This window comes from Lissotriton helveticus, chromosome 5_1, assembly GCF_964261635.1.
Source record: "Lissotriton helveticus chromosome 5_1, aLisHel1.1, whole genome shotgun sequence".
NCBI lineage: Eukaryota > Metazoa > Chordata > Amphibia > Caudata > Salamandridae > Lissotriton > Lissotriton helveticus.
In genome coordinates this window covers 275,023,806-275,040,166 of record NC_136065.1, presented here as the reverse complement: position 1 = coordinate 275,040,166, position 16,361 = coordinate 275,023,806, and the positions used below count along the sequence as shown (strand labels likewise).

Below are 16,361 nucleotides of genomic sequence, written 5' to 3'. Positions count from 1 at the left end.
TGTAAAACACATGTACTCTATAAAGTCTGTGGTGACCCAATGAAGCAGAACAGTGTTGGCTACAGTGTTGTTTTGCATTGCCATATGCTGTGACCTTTCCTTTACTTGCTCTTCCCTCGACCTCTCCACTGCAGCAGTGCACAGCAAAGAACATTAAGGGTTTGCTCTCTTAATGTTAAACCAATCATTGTCTTTTGAGGATATGGCCTTTCTATTTAAACAAGCACCGAAAAATGTATATTTTGCCTAACTTCTCTAACATACCGCGTGGATATGGCAGTGGCAAAACTGTTTGCTTCAATAACACACACCCCACGCATCGACTAAACTAGTGACTGTACATGTGCTAGCAATGAATAATCCCTTGAACAAACAACAAGCCAAGTATGTGCAGCAGCAGTGTAAGCTTCCCTCATGTACACAAAACAATTTGGGAAAAGGCAGCAGTATTGCAGTCTTCACATGCACTTGAACATCTGTGAATTCTCATATTCCATGATTTAAGAGTGGTTAACAATATGACATGGTCGTGGGGGAGTTCCAGAAATATTATGGTGCAGAGGGAGAGTTATATTGCCAGTAGTAAAGGAGTTTTTACAACGGGAATGGTTTCTAGTTCTCAACAGAACAGCTGGAGTATTGCTTCATATGACCTGACTCCACTTATGGATGGCCCATCTTGTGTATAGCATCATGGTCCTGAAGCGACATCTTCAGTACAGTGTCTGGTTCGCAAAGCCACACCTGGAGCATTGGTATTACCTTTATATTACACCTCTTGCTGAATGTGTCTCATCCCGGAGACCACCTCTGATGCATTGTGCTTTGAAGGTCATATTTGGAGTCATGTGTCCACTCATGTACACCAGCTCTGGGGAATTGTTTTAGCTCTGGAAATTTTATGTGCAGTGTTCTGTTGAGGCCTTTTCTTCCAGTCTCTAATTACTGGGCAGTATCCTGTGTCAGTACTGTTATTTACCTTTGCTGTCCCAGCATCAATAACACTACTGTGCTCAAACTACATCACCCTTTGAGCTTGACTCCTCGCGTGTACCAAATTCAAGCAGCCAAGGAAGGCTCTAGAAGGGTGCAGTAGCTAGAAAAGAATGACATAAAATTGGCACTAAACTAAATGTCCAGACAATGCTGCATCTTCCAAGAAGATAACTTTTACTAACCGGTGAAAAGCAGCAACAGTTAAAACCTACAGGTGGTAGCACCTTCCAGAGCGGAGATACAACAGCAAATATTTTTATATTGTTTAGGTTTTAGTTGAGTCTCCCCCTACAACCAATGTTTTCCTGATAGGCCATGTTCGAGTGAACTCCGAAGATTTTGTAGCTTATTGTATTGGGCTTATTGCTTTGTTTATCAACAAAATCCTAGTGATTGTGAAAGAGGTGACAGAGTAAAGACATACAATGTAACAGCTTTCCAGTGATAGGTCTGGCCCTCTGTATCACTGATGTTTGGGAGAAACGATTGTCAACTAGGAGGGTTGATTTCCTGCTAAGTTTCCACCCAAAAAAGGTAACAGTCAGTCAAAAACCCACCGGCAAACAATTGTTATCCCCAATCTAATTTAATGGCAAAGTCTTAGGGTGCCAGGAGCCTTATTCAAATGGGGCGAGAAGTGGGGTGGCACACTGTATCCAGTTGTGGTGTCCAGGACAGGCAGCCTGTACCAACCAAAGTTCTAATTTATTCGGTAATAAAGTCCAATCAGGGAACAGTGCAGTTGGGTTTTTTTTTATTGAAATTTTTACAGGATTCTGGTGGAAGGCATTTATGTTCTGACAAGTTTGAAATGATCCTGGTAGTGATAGGATTGGGCTTCAGAGAAATTCCCACAGAAGCCAACCACTTCTAAGTGGTAGTTAGCAACACATTAAAAGTTAGGCAATTTGGGTTTTACTTTCGCAGGTAAAGCCTACTGTGAACAAAGTAAAGGGGCGACGGCCTCAGGGCCGTCATTATCCCCCCACTTTAGAGGCTTGAGCAGGGTGCCACTTGGCAGTGTGTGGGGCATAAAACCTTTAAAATGACCGAACACAAGGATGGATGGAGGGTTGTAGCGCTAAAGGGATGGCTAGATTAATCTAAGGACGGATGATGGAGTGAAGTAGAGAATGGATGGAAGTAGAGAAGGAATCCAATTGGGTGGTAAAATACCGAATCCAGGTGTGCATGCACATGTGTGCATGCACACCTATGCCATGTGACAGACAGACATGCCCTTAGGGCATGTCTGTCTGCCACATGGCACACATGCCGGTATTTGGGGTGCTAGAGGGTGTCAAAGTGACACCCCCTGCACCCTTGCTGGAATCGGTATTTACCGAATCGGTAAATACCGATTCGGTAATGCCCATTGATTCCTATGGGCTTCAATGCCCATAGGAATCGATGGGCATTACCGAATCGGTATTTACCTATTCGGTAAATACCGATTTTTACAGAATCGGTAATTCAATTACCGATTTTACCTACATGTCACACCTTCATATTTTCCGATTCATAAATACCGAATCAGTAAAATTCGGTATTTATGAATCGGTAAATACAAATTACCTACATCTGGCCCGTAGTCTTTGGACTACAAATGTGTTTTTTCAATTTCTCACATTTGTTTTGATTGTCAGCCGGAACAATGGAAGTGAAGGGATGTCTCCTTTAAAACTCCCCCTCAGAGAATGGCGTCGAGTACGGATCCTTTGCTGTAAAGCTGCGTTTCGGCCTCAGCCCATTTCCATCCACCCTGCTTGATGGGGGCTCACCAACACCTCCAATTGATGTGAGGTTTCTCCTGCTCCCCTGGGCATTAGCTGTGGCCCGAGGACAACTAATTTGGTGGATGGTTACGGCCCGCGGAGTGCCAATGGAGGCCCTGCCCGGAGCCTTGGTGCCCGGCTGGTGCATTTTCCTGCGCTAGAGGCACTTGTGATCCAGTACCAGCTGATTGTCCCAGGGAACGGCTCAGGCCAATCTTTGCAAAACTGCAGAGTGCCGAGCGGCGGCTCGAGGTAAGGGCAGCTGCTTTGTTGGGAGAGGGCTCCACACCGTTGATCTTGCCTCCGCTGATTGGTTAGCCTGCCTGCAGCACCGTGCCCCCTTCCTTTAGGGGCATAATTTTCCCTGTTTAACTTCCTTGAGAGGGCTTAGAGGTGGTTTCTGTGTTTGATGCGGGGCCCTACTGCTCCAACACAACGAAAGGTGCCAAGAGGGTGAAGACTGTGCTATTTCCCTGGCCTTGAAAGTTCATCTGTTTGACAAAGACCTGTGATGTGAGGGTGCACACTATTGTGCCGATACACTGCAGCGTAACTCTTCTCTGTAAGAAACTGTGGTCCCCAACTGTGTTCCGTGGTTGCAAGGGTGGTACAAGTGAGGAAGCTCAAGGCAAAGCGCCGAGATGGTTGCGGGTCTTGACGGCTGACCCCTGATACTGTTGTATTGGAGGAGTACACCTGTTAGGTACTACATTGAAGAATTGGGGATACAGTGCCCCACCTGCGAAATTCCTGGGATCCAGGTTCCGCTGCACCTATTGGTGGAAATTCCTGGCCCTTCTCGCCCATTTCTTTATGACTGGTGCACCACGAAACAGTGAGTTGCTCCAGACGGGGCATGGTCCGGCCAAAGACCACCAAACCCCCACCCTCTAAATCCATCATGGAAATGCTGGTGCCTCCCCCCACTCCGGCAGACCCGATCTGCCAGCTGAAAACTACTCTGTAGAAACACACAGGGATGTTCAACAAGGTGTCACAAGCTATCTGTGACTCTAAAGTTGTGATAGAGGCTCAGTTGGGAGCAATACAAATAGAAACTGGGCTGTTGCAAGCATACCATGCTAAACTCAGACATAGTGGATGAGGTGGAGTCCTCATTGACCACATGGTGTGCATGCAAGACAAACTGAAAACACTTCAAGTGGAAGTACAGGAACTGAAGGTACGAGCGGAGGACACTGAGGGGCACTCCAGACACAACAATGTACGCTTCTTGGGGTTCCCTGAATGAACAGAGGGCCCCAATATGGAACTCTTCTTGGAGGAGGGGCTGACGTCCACGGTCTTGGCGGCCCACATCTGAAAATTTGTATCCACTGAATGAGCGCATAGGGATCCGGGTGGCCCCTGTTGTGCTCAGTAATAGCTCATCTTTTAAATTACAGGCACAGGGACTTCCTGCTGCAGATGTTCCGAGCAAAGGGCCTCTGGACCTTCAATGGAAATCCTGTAACGGCTACATTGTGGAAGTACAAAAGCGGTGAAATACATTCAGAGCTGTCAAGGCGCAACTCCACAGCGTGGGTTTATCCTATGCGTTGCTTTTTCCTGCTTGGCTGCGTGTGGTGAACGGGGAGAAGTCCCAATTATTTTTTTTGCCAGAGGAGGCCTGGGTGTGGTTGTGTTAGAAGGGAGCGAATGATCTGCCTGAAGCCGGGAGAGATGATCTGCTGAGCTGGTTCAGGGGAAAGTTCAACATTGCAGGCCTGTCACCCACGATCACCCCCTATGGAAGAACAGGCAGCTAGTGAACATGCTACCTGTGTCTACCAAACCTCGTCTGGTCAGAACAAGTTCAGATGGTATCAACCCAGAGCACTCACCACCACACCATCGTCACTGGTCTGGCATCTCCTTCCAAGGTGACCTGTCGAGTGCGCTAGTGATGTCGACTTCCGTGATGGCCGAGTCTGGAGCCCCAAGCCTTGATTTCAGATCTGTGTACGGGGCTAGGACCTTGTATCTGATTGCACCAGGAAGGGACACCTCCACCTCCAGCTGCAGTTACATGAATGTAGAACTGGGAGGACTATGATTTGGAAGTAATGATGAGGTCTGATGACACTAACCTGGCCTTTTCTCCACAGTTTACGTACCCCTCTGATTAGAAGAGGGATGTTGAACACCGGGCCACACAGCTCCAGTGGTTTTTTTCTCACACTGAGGATGAAAAAAATCTTAACTCTGCAGCTGTACCACCCTTTACCCGCATCTGGTATAATTTATCTCCTTATAGTTCTTTCACAGTCTCATCATTTCAGTAGTGAAGCATTTTCTATATTCTATACAACAAAGCCATAGCTGTTGCTTAATTTTCTTATGCAACTAACAACCATTGCAAAAGTCAATAGTCATGGCTTGTTGTAGGTGTAATATCACTTATGGTGTTATATATCTGGATGCAATGACAGAAGCAGCAAAAAACACTATGCTCAGTACAGATTTTTAGCTTAGGTGTTCTTAAGCCACAGGCTTAATTACGTCGGCCACGCCCTCTTGAGAGACCTAACCCAGTCCCCCCACCCACCCCCGGTTTTTTCATCCCACTTAAAGCTCTGAATGGACCATATATTTTGTCTATTCTGATCTACTGGCTAGATTGGGAGCAGGTCTGGATTTACTAGCATATGTCCCCTGTCACTCTCTCATCTAATTTAAAATACAGGAACCTGACAGTAGTGTGTGCCCTCATTCTAAACATTGATTGGCTGAGCCACTCTCTGCATTCCACACAAGATGCTAATCCTGTTATCAGTACATATGCCTGGCCTACTCCTGTCCTGTAGTGGCTGGGGTAGAGCTTAAGTGGATTTGTGGGTTTAGGACTCTGATATTGTACTGCATTCATCATTAAAGTTGTATAAATGTTTGTGCTTTGCTTAGTCCTGCCATCAAGAGACTGAAGAAGGCAGTCTTATTTTGTGAGTTTTTTTAGCTCGTCTATTCACAGTGTTTGTTTTTATTTCAGGACCAAAGGCTTCAGGGTGGGTATGAGAATGTTCCGACCATCGACATCCACATGAACCAGGTTGGCTTTGAGCGTGAGTGGCAGAAGTTCCTTTTGGATTATATTGGGCCAATGACAGAAGCAAGATACCCGGGATATTACACCAAGGTGAGATTTGTCTTGAGGTAGCGAAGATGGCTTGGACACAAGGCCTCCAAAGCATGAAATAATGAGGCGCGTGTACGATTCTAGTGACAGAACCCAAAAATGTATTAGGGACAAAATCTTCAGAGCCATCACCTGTGACTTAGAGCTACACAAGGTAATATGTTGTCTTCTTGTTCCCAGCTGGCCATAAAAGGTTTTGCAGCGTGAATCTTTCTGGATTCACTATGCTGTGCATTATTCCGCCATCTAGTGGTTGGGTCCGGAATTGTAGTCTCTTTTCTCTTTTTTTTTTTTTCGTGGCCCAGGTGGGCGTCGACATACCACCATTTAGTGTCCTTCGTGATGTCAACGTGCTTCCTCCGGAAGCTCCTACCTTCTGTCGCCATCTTCAGATTTTTTTTTCTGCCGTTGGGTCTGGATCGTTGCCTGAGAGTTTCAGAGTTTTGGAAGAGGAATCGAGGAAAATCATAGAAGATCATAGAAAATCAAGTTTTCAACTACACCGCACTACAGGTCAGGTAACCGGGACGACGAGGGAGAAGGTTTTCGACCGAGTTCTCGCTCGCAGGGGGCTCCATGAGCGCGGAATGGACAAAACACCGTTCAAGTTTTGCACCAATTGCCACCACAAATACGCCCATAAGGACCAGCATCCAGTCTGCAACCTCTACCTGCTGCTCGACCACAGCAGCGAAGACAGCAACGCGTGCTCAGCCTTCACTCACAAGACCCTCGGAGTAAGGGAGAGGCAGCGAAGGGCGAACCACAGCATGCAGGGGCAGGGGCCACCTCCATCGCTCCAAGACATGGGCCTCTCCTATGGAGAGGAGGACAACATTGCCGAAGGAGCGTAGGACTGCACGGTCGTCTAGATCCAGAAGAAGACATCGAAGGAGGTAAGGGAGTCGTCGACCCCTAGACACTCGAGCGATACCTGAAAGGGTGAAGCTAAAGCCCCGAGCGGCACTCGTAGGAGTGAAGCTAAGTCCTCGAAGGTAGCATTGCCGCCGAAATACTCGACGAATGCAACAGCAACCAAGGATAGTCAGCCGAGCGGATCCTTCGAAAAGGACTTCCAATAGGCAGAAGCCTTCGAAAAACCAAGATCGTCGATGGTTGCCCTCGAAAAGGACACCTCGGCGCAGAGAAAGGATGGGCCTACATCGCCGTCGATGGCCTTGAAGTGAGGCGCTCCAACCCTTGACTCTGAATATGCTGCCAAGATGGAGAGGAAGAAGAGGAGGCTCGAGGCCAAAATGGCGAGCATCCTGCAGCAGAAAAGGGATTTCGACGAGAAGATGAGCGAGTACACCAACCTGCCGAAACCCGCGCTCAAAGTCGAAAGAGAAGGCGAGGAGACAGAACCGCCAAAAACGCCTGAATCTGTCGAGGAACAGGAGGACAAAGCCTATTGTTTCGAGGGCGATGGCGAGGAGGATCAGCAATCCTACCAGGACTCGATGTCCTCGGAGGCACAAGACTTAAAATGGCAAGATTGACGCCAATCTCCGGAAGTAGGGGTAGGCACTTACCCTTCGAAGCCCTCGCTGCCAGACGACATAGGAATCTACAATATGGTCGTCCAAAAGGCTGCACAGTCGTATGAAGTGAAAATGGAAGAGGAGAAGCCCAAGGCATGTTTCCTCCTGGAGACTCTACTGCCTCAACAAACCAGGAGCCAATTCCTGCAAATACTCTATAGTGTGCTGGATCAAGGAAAAGAGGCCTTAAAGGAACCAGCAGTATGCAAGGCTGTGAGTCAAGAATCGAGAAGAAGTATAAACATTCATCAAAGGACCCGGCATACATCCAAGGGTCAGTACCAGCTGACTCCATAATTGCAGCAACAGCTAGGAAGAGGGCCAATGTGCCCACTAATATGCCGTGCCACCTTCAAGCAAGGAGAGAAGGAGGATGGATCTCTCAGGGAGAAAGGTGGAGAGAAATACGGCAATCCATTGACTCATCGCAAACTCCAACGCACTCATCAACAGGCATTCATACCAACACTGGTAGGAAGTGGGGCAACTCCTAAAGCATCTACCAGACCAGTACCAACAAAGAGCAGCTCACCTGGTAGAAGAGGGCACAAGCATGGCAAACACATGCTTAAAATCAGCATTGGATGCTGCAGAAACATCCAGCAGACTAATGATGATAGGAGTGACCGAGAGAAGACATGCATGGCTCAGAAGTTCTGGATTCAAGCCAGAGGTGCAAAACAACATCCTGAATAAACCTTTTAACAGAGAGCAACTGTTTGGCACACCAGTTGACGACAAGTTAACGCAGCTCAAGAGGACAACGAGACAGCAAGTTTCATGGGAGCAGTGCAGTTCAGAAGAATGAGAAGGGGTACACCCACAAGAAGGCCAGGTGGTAGGGGAGGCAATGTGCCAACCACATCGCTCTAGATGTTCCAGCAAGGCTACCTAGGGAACAACCTAGGCCAGCAGCAGCAGGGACAGCAGCAGCAGAACTGGCAGTACCAGCCCCGTGGACAGTCCTTTCGAGGGCGTGCAAACGGCTGAGCACAAACACGGAGAGGAGGCCAACAGCCTTCATCCAAGTGACTTCACCAGGAAACAAACACCCACCGTAGCAACTACTCGGGGTGGGCAGAGAGATATAAGGAAGAACTGCAACCAAACGTTCAATGACAAGCAGTACCTCAAACACACAACACCAGTAGGGGGCAGAATAAGAGACTTCAAAGTCAAATTTATTCAAATGTTCGGTCTTTTAAAACCATTACACTATATAATATCATTACATTACTTAAAACATCCAATATAACATCCAATATATATATATAAAAAAAATAGGATCTTTGATCATTAATCTACACTTCATAAAAACAAAGACCTATCCCAAAAAATGCTGCACCACAACATCATCCTCTTAAAAACCATCATCATAAAACTGTATATTAAATTGTTTGGTTTTCTTCCACAATTCTTTCTAATTCTTTTAGACTTAATCCAGGAATGGAGGAAGGTCACATCAGACAAATGGATACTAAACCTCATACAATACAGATACTGTATAGAGCTAGAAAAGCAACCTCCAAACAGAAAACCAAGAAGCAAGGCACACTCCGCAAAGGAGCTCTCGCTCTTACGACTAGAGGCGCAAGAACTGCTCACCAAGGAGGCAATAGTGGTTGTGCCGCAGAACCAAAGGAACAAAGAGGTTTACTCAAGTTACTTCCTGGTGCCAAAGATGGACGAAACACTAAGACCTATCCTAGATCTAAGGTTCCTGAACAAATTCATAAAGACTCAAAGGTTCAAGATGACTTCCCTACAAGAGGTAATACCACAACTTCAACAAGAGGATTTCATGGCAACTATAGATTTAAAGGACGCATACTTACACATCCCCATCAAACACAAACGCCTACTAAGGTTTGTGATCAACCAAAACCACTACCAGTTCACAGTACTGGCATTCGGGCTGAAATCCACACCAAGGGTGTTTACAAAATGCCTAGCAGCTGTCACAGCACACCTACGAAGGCAAGGAATACACTTATACCCCTCTCGACGACTGGCTCGTAAAGACAAGTTCGTACAGCCAATGCAAGCAGCACATCCAGCAGGTCATACTAACACTGACACAACGGGTTTTCTCAATTCATGGGGAAAAATCGTCAAAAGAACCGGAGCATATTAAGATATTCTTAGGGGCAGAGATCGACACCATATAGGCCAAAGTGTTCCCCAGCAGGAAGAGAACATTGGTGATACCGAAGGAAACACGTCATTACCGCAAGGAGCAAGTTCTGACAGTGAGGACGGTGAGCAAGCTGATGGGAATGATGGCATCATGCATTCACCTAGTCCAAAATATTCGACTCCGCATGAGACCAGTGCAGGAATGGATACAGCAGCAATGGTCACAGGCAACTGGGAGTTGGGAAGATCTAGTGGTTGTCACACACACAGTGCATAAGAAAATAGCTTGGTGGAACAAGGAAAACATATCACTGGGGAAACCATTCACACAACCAACTCCAACATTGACCATCACAACGGACGACTCCCAGCTGGGGTGGGGCACACACATGAATAAGCTCAAGGTGAGGGGGCTCTGGTCGCAACAAGATGCGGTCAAGCCCATCAACTAGCCGGAACTAAAAACTGTGTTCCTAGCCTTAGAGGCCTTTCAGAAGGAAACCATGTTCTACATCAACAAACAAGGAGGAACACAATCAGTAGCACTATCAGGGCTAGCACAGGTAATATGGACATGGGCCATTCCACTAAAAACAGACCTACTAGCAATACATCTCCCAGGGAAGGACAATGTGGAAACAGACAGTCTCAGCAGGCAGACGTCAGCATCCCACGAATGGGAGATCCACCAACAGGAATTACAGAAAGTATTCCGGAAGTGGGGTACACCGCAAATAGACCTATTTGCAACACACCAAAATGCAAATTGCCAACACTTCGCATCCAGACAACCAGACCATCGGTCACAAGGGAATCCGCTATGGATAATTTGGTCAAAGACATTTGCATACGCTTTTCCCCGATACCACTGATACACAGGGTACTCAACAAATGCAGGATCAGCAACATGTCACTGATATTAACAGCACCTCAGTAGCCAGACAGTCATGGTTCTCACAAATAGTAGAGATGGTGCAGGCACCAGCACACAGGTTACCCACAAGAAAGGACCTGTTAACAATGCAGAACGGAAGGGTACTACACCCAGAGCCAGAGAGCCTCAGCCTGGCGGCATGGCTCCTGAAGAGCTAGAGTTTGCGCACCTCAAACTACCGAAAGCACAATGGCAGTGCTCAGGGAGGCAAGAAGACCTACCACAAGTAAATGCTATGTAGCAAAGTGGAAAAGATTCTCAGAATGGTGCATTAGGGAGAAACTGCAAAGAAAAATCACAAGGGAGTCAACAGTACTAAAATACTTAACACATCCACTGCAAAGTAAACTAAGCTACACATCCCTAAGGGTACACTTAGCGGCGATAGTGGCTTACATAAGAGGAGAAACAGGGAAAAGATTATTCACCTCTCAAGTGGTAAAAAGATTTCTAGAGGGAGCGAAGAGAATCGCACCTCCAAACAGAATGCCAGCACCAGCATGGAACCTCAACGTAGTGCTAACTCAATTGATGAAGGCACCATTTGAGCCGATTCACAAGGTTACACTGCACATGCTCACGCTAAAGACGGCCTTCTTAGTGGCTATCTCATCACTATGAGGAGTAAGTGAGTTGCAGGCGCTAACGCTTCAAGAGCCCTACCTGCAGATACAAAGTGATAGAATTGTAATGAGAACAGACCCACACTTCATGCCAAAGGTGGTGTCTCGGTTAAACATCAACCAAACAATCCAAATACCTATTTTTTTCCAAAAATCAACCACAAGTACAGAAAGAGCGCTGCACCCACTGGACTCCAGGAGGGCTGTGATGCACTATATAGAAAGGACAAAGGAGTGCAGAAAGACAAAGCAACTCTTTGTTTCCTTCACCAGTAGTTTTTTGGGACAACTAGTTACCAAAAATACCATTGCACGATGGATTGCACACACATACAACTATGCCACAAACAAGCAGGGTAACTGTTACAAGGAGCAGCTCATGCTGACTCAACAAGGAAGAAAGGAGCAACAATTGCGTTTCTAGCCAATACACCAATTCAAGACATTTGCCAAGCTGCAACATGGTCTTCAGTGCACACATTCACTAAGCACTACTGTGTAGATATCCAAATGAACAAGGAAGCGCGAGTTGGACAGAAGGTATTACAACACATATTCAGTAACCAGTGCTCCTCTTCCATCCAGCCACCACAATAAGGAAAAACCGCTCCGAATTCTATGCACAGCATAGTGAATCCAGAAAGATTCACGCTGCAAAACAAATATTTTTTTACCTGTCGGTGTAGTTTTGCAGCTTGAAGACTTTCTGGATTCACTAGCGAACCCACTCTTTTCCGCCAGAAAGATGAGACAGAAGGAAAGGGTTTTAGAAATGGAAAAGACTTTAGAAAATAAGAGAAACAAGAATAACACAAAGACAAGAAAAAAAATCAGAAGATGGCGAACAAAGGTGGGAGCTTCGGGAGGAAGCACGTCGACGTCACGAAGGACACCAAATGGTGGTATGTCGACGCCCGCCTGGGCCACGAAAAAAAAGACTACAATTCCAGACCCAACCACTAGATGGCGGAATAATGCACAGCATAGTGAATGCAGAAAGCCTTCAAGCTGCAAAACTACACCGACAGGTAAGAAACTATAAGTTTCAACTGGTTGGCAAAAAGTAGGCCGACAAATCTTGAATGCCTATCATAAAGTGAAATGTGTGAATAACACATGAAATGACCAGGACTCTCCGTGTGCACTTTTACCACTTTAATACAAATAATTGAAAGTTAAAAACACAAATGTACCTTTATACAATTTCAATGGAAGCATCACCAACTTTTAGAATGATCTTTTGTGTAGCTGTGGTATATTATGACTTTGAAAGTAATAGTTAATTTGGGATTGATCAGAATTCAGAGACTGAAATCCCCAGTTTAGTCTTTTTTTATATTTCAAGTAGAGGAGTGTTTTCCTTCACTTTGTTGTATGATGTGAATTCTGCAATGCATAATCCGTAGACAGTAATGCAGTTGTTCTCACAAAGATGGAATACAACCTGAGATGTTGGCCTGGGTTCTTTACCGTCATTTATAGGTTCTGCAGCATATCTGCAGGTGGTGTAGAAGAGAGTGCTGAAGTGCCTCTCATGTGTTTAGCATGAATACCTCTTGAAAATGTTAGAAAATTCTCGATATTCTTGACCTAACGTACATGCAAAGGCCACATTCTGGATAATACATTTAGCGTTTAAAACAGCACCATCCTGTATGTAAGTAGGTAGAGGGCAGCAGGATTGCAAAGTCAATGACAGGATGACTGATAAGAGAGGCTCAGAACTGGAAAACTGGCATTGTTGGGTTAAATATATGAAAGTGGCAGACAGGATATAAACCTTCCCTATTCCTCCCACCTGCTTGCCTCGGAAAACCCGGCAGACTCCATAAGTTCATGCTTAAGACCAGGAATAGTAGAAGGAAGAGATCCGTGTTCTCACCGACTTGGGCAGTCCTGTCCTCCTTAAGTACGCACACATGACATTGAAAACCACATCTCAGAGTAGGTCAGGCCAGGGTACCTTTACACTTGGACCATGGCAGACCACCGCCGCTTAGCGGTACAAAATTAGCAGAGAGGCGTAGCATATCTCATACTAGCATGTATGGTATTTGCATACCCTAAACCTAGCTGGGAAGCAAGGGAGTACTAGGGACTATAGACGTATAATGTAAGGTAATGCTTTGATTACTCAAGGACACTGTAGCTCATTATGTGTACAGTAGTCCTTTTGTATAGTTTCGTTTTTATGGAGCATTGCAAGCAGGAGGTTCTTCACCTATTCTGCACACATTGAGTTCTTGTTCTGCTTGATTTTCCACAGTGTATGTTTGATTTGGCCTTTGTTGTCCGCTACAAACCAGATGAGCAGCCATCGCTCATGCCTCATCACGACGCCTCCACCTTTACCATTAATATTGCTCTGAACAGCGTCGACATTGACTACGAGGTAAGTGTCTGTTCTTGCCCTGCTGTTTCCTGGGGGTCCAGTTTCAGATCTACACTCATTTACTCAATACTTCATGGATCTATTTATACTCATCTTCCAACGCCTAAGCATCAAAAGTTTTGGAGGGAGTTGCCCATGTCAGATGTGATGGTGCTTATAAGTGATGAGACACACTGGTTCCAGCTTTGCTCTTTCAAGTGGAGAGATGAGAAATTGGATATATTGGTCCTACTGTCTGTTGAGACAGTGCCTGTGAGTGATGGAACACATTGGTGGGAGCTCTGTCCCATGGAGGGCGATATGTGAGATCTGGCACACCACTCTCAGCAATAAAGTGGGGTGGGGAGTGGGGGGCGGATTGCAAAACGAATCACACAGCTTACATCACTGCCTTTTCATGTAGAAAGGGGCAAATGAGTGCCCGGCCGCACTAGTCACTACTGTGCTTTCTGGTATGGAAGAGCATGACCTATATCTCCCATTTTTTATTCCATAGGATATTGAGCCATGAGAGTCCCTCCACCACGCTGGTCCTGGGTCTCCACACTAGTGAGGATCTGCACATGAGTGGCAATACACACACGTCCCAGATCACAGATTGGAAATACTGGTCCTAGCTCTGGTACAAGCTCCGACTAGTACAGTGAAAGGGGACATGATTTATGGGCTGTGCTCATCTTAAGCCTGCTCCACACTGTGAAATGGCACATGTGAGACTGGGCCCACCGGTACCTGAGCTTTACTGTTTTCTGGGAGAGGGGCATACTGGTCTCTTGAAGTCTTATCTCCAGGCTGATTGAGCACATGGGACCGCATACACTCATTCCTAGAGTTTCTCTTTCTTGGGTGGAGGACCATAGGCGAGGCTGGGTACACTGATGCTGAAATATCTGGCAGTTAGGGGTGGAGGCCACCAAAGTCCATATTAATGGAATTCATCTCTTCCTGGGTGACTGCCACATGAGAGGATGCACACACTGGTACCATGATGTTTGTCCTCTGGGCTCCAGGGACAGAATACCAAAAGCACTCATTCCCAGAGTTCCTTTGTCGTGGGCGGTGTGGCTTATGAATGGCTGGATACTGTGGCACTTTGATGTCTGACCTCTGGGTTGGAGGGCACAAGATCAAATGCACTGCTTCCCAGAGCACCGCTGTCCCAAGGATAGGGGCACATGAGATGCTGGGCATATTTGGTTAAGTTTTCTCTGTTTTGTTTTTGCAGGGAGGAGGGTGTAGATTCCTGCGCTATAACTGTTCCGTCAGAGCCCCCCGGAAGGGGTGGGCACTCCTGCATCCAGGACGCCTGACCCACTATCACGAAGGCCTTCCCACCACCAAAGGCACCCGTTACATCCACGTCTCCTTTGTTGACCCATAAAAGGCATTGCAAGGCCACCTCGGTCCCTAAACACTGTTGAACAGAGTCTTGCGTGTTTCATTGAGCTTTCGGTACGACTCCAGTCAATGAACTTATCTTGACTATGCTTCATCATCCAACCACAAGTTTTTAGGTTTGGAATTTTTTGGGGAAATGGTTCTGTTTCCAGAAAGATTTTACCTGCTGTTCCATGGAAGATACTTGCTATGAAATGGGCCTTGGGGGACTGGGCCTGTTGTGTACGTGTACGCAGGAGTCAGACAAGATAAAGAACCAGCTGGAAGAATTCTGCCTACAGACTTCAGAGATTCGTGAGACAGTGATGTCTATGTTTCTAAACATCCTTGTTTACAGTGGACAATATTGTGTGCATCTTTTAAGCATTGTCATGGAAACAAACTCCATAAGAGAAGACAATAGTGTTGGGACAGCGAGGGGGTAGAGAGAGCATGCTGTAAATATCATGTCAAATTCCAGATCTAATCAAAGCTCACTGTCGTAGTGCTCCTTTTATCCATTGGCAGCATATTACCATCGTGTCTGGACCATGTATTTTGCTCATTGCATTTTAGCTGGTCACATTGCTGATGGAGTGTCAGCTTGCCAGAAGCAGGCATTACCGGCGCATTGGCAGCACACTAGCCCTCACTGCTTGCTTCCCCACATGAGCAGGAAAATGTTGAGTCAAAGGTCAGGTGCCATCTCTTCTAAACTGAAAGAATTGAGTGCTGTAATTGAGCTAAGGGAAGCCCATGAGATAGCACCAGCATATAACTGTGCAGTGTTATTCCAGTGTGTTGTGCATGCACCCGCGCCTTGGGTATTACAGTGTATTAGACCTACCGCATCCCATAACACATCCATCTAACAGAATGTTGCTCGCATGTCAGGCAATCATCTGAAAGACGAAAAATTCCACCCTCGGTAAAAGTCAGAGTTCAAAGGTAACTACATTTAGCTTACATTTGCAATGTTTCTAGAACCAAAATCACAAGTGCCTTAAGCATCCCAGGTGTGGCTAGAGTATTTCCTTTTGGCTAGGCTAGGTAGGTAGAATGGCTATTACCAGTGCATGAGAATAGTTGTGTGTTAGTAGGTGAGACTGTTGTGAATTCCATACATTCAGTGTGAAAGTACTCCCCTGACAATTATTGTGAGCCTTCTCCTTCCAGACAGACATTGGAATCACCAATAAGCCTGATGGTGGAGACCGGTCCTGTGAGCCTTCTATGGCAGATGCAGAATATGTGACTGGACGTTTTACATTAAAACTTCAGGGAAACCGTGCATTGATAGTGATAAACAATAAAACATTGTTTCAATGTACTCTTGGTCCTTCGTGTTTTCTTTCTGTGAGTGGTAGAGCTAATCTTGTGGTAATTACGCCCGAGTTACACTTAAAGGCATTGTGGAGTGTGATTGTCTAGTATCATGTATTCTCTGTAAT

The 16,361-nt window shown here is 46.1% G+C and overlaps 1 protein-coding gene across 1 annotated transcript in view; it reads left to right on the top strand.

Moving 5' to 3' along the window:
• PLOD1 (procollagen-lysine,2-oxoglutarate 5-dioxygenase 1) overlaps window positions 1-16,240 on the top strand; it is a 157,648-nt gene extending 141,408 nt beyond the window's left edge. The window contains exons 17-19 of the mRNA XM_078642201.1: window positions 5,761-5,907; window positions 13,408-13,533; window positions 14,759-16,240. Of these exons, the coding sequence (XP_078498327.1) occupies window positions 5,761-5,907; window positions 13,408-13,533; window positions 14,759-14,914 (429 nt within the window). The 3' untranslated portion in view covers window positions 14,915-16,240. The remainder of the gene's footprint in view (window positions 1-5,760; window positions 5,908-13,407; window positions 13,534-14,758) is intronic.
• Window positions 16,241-16,361: the final 121 nt, after the last annotated feature.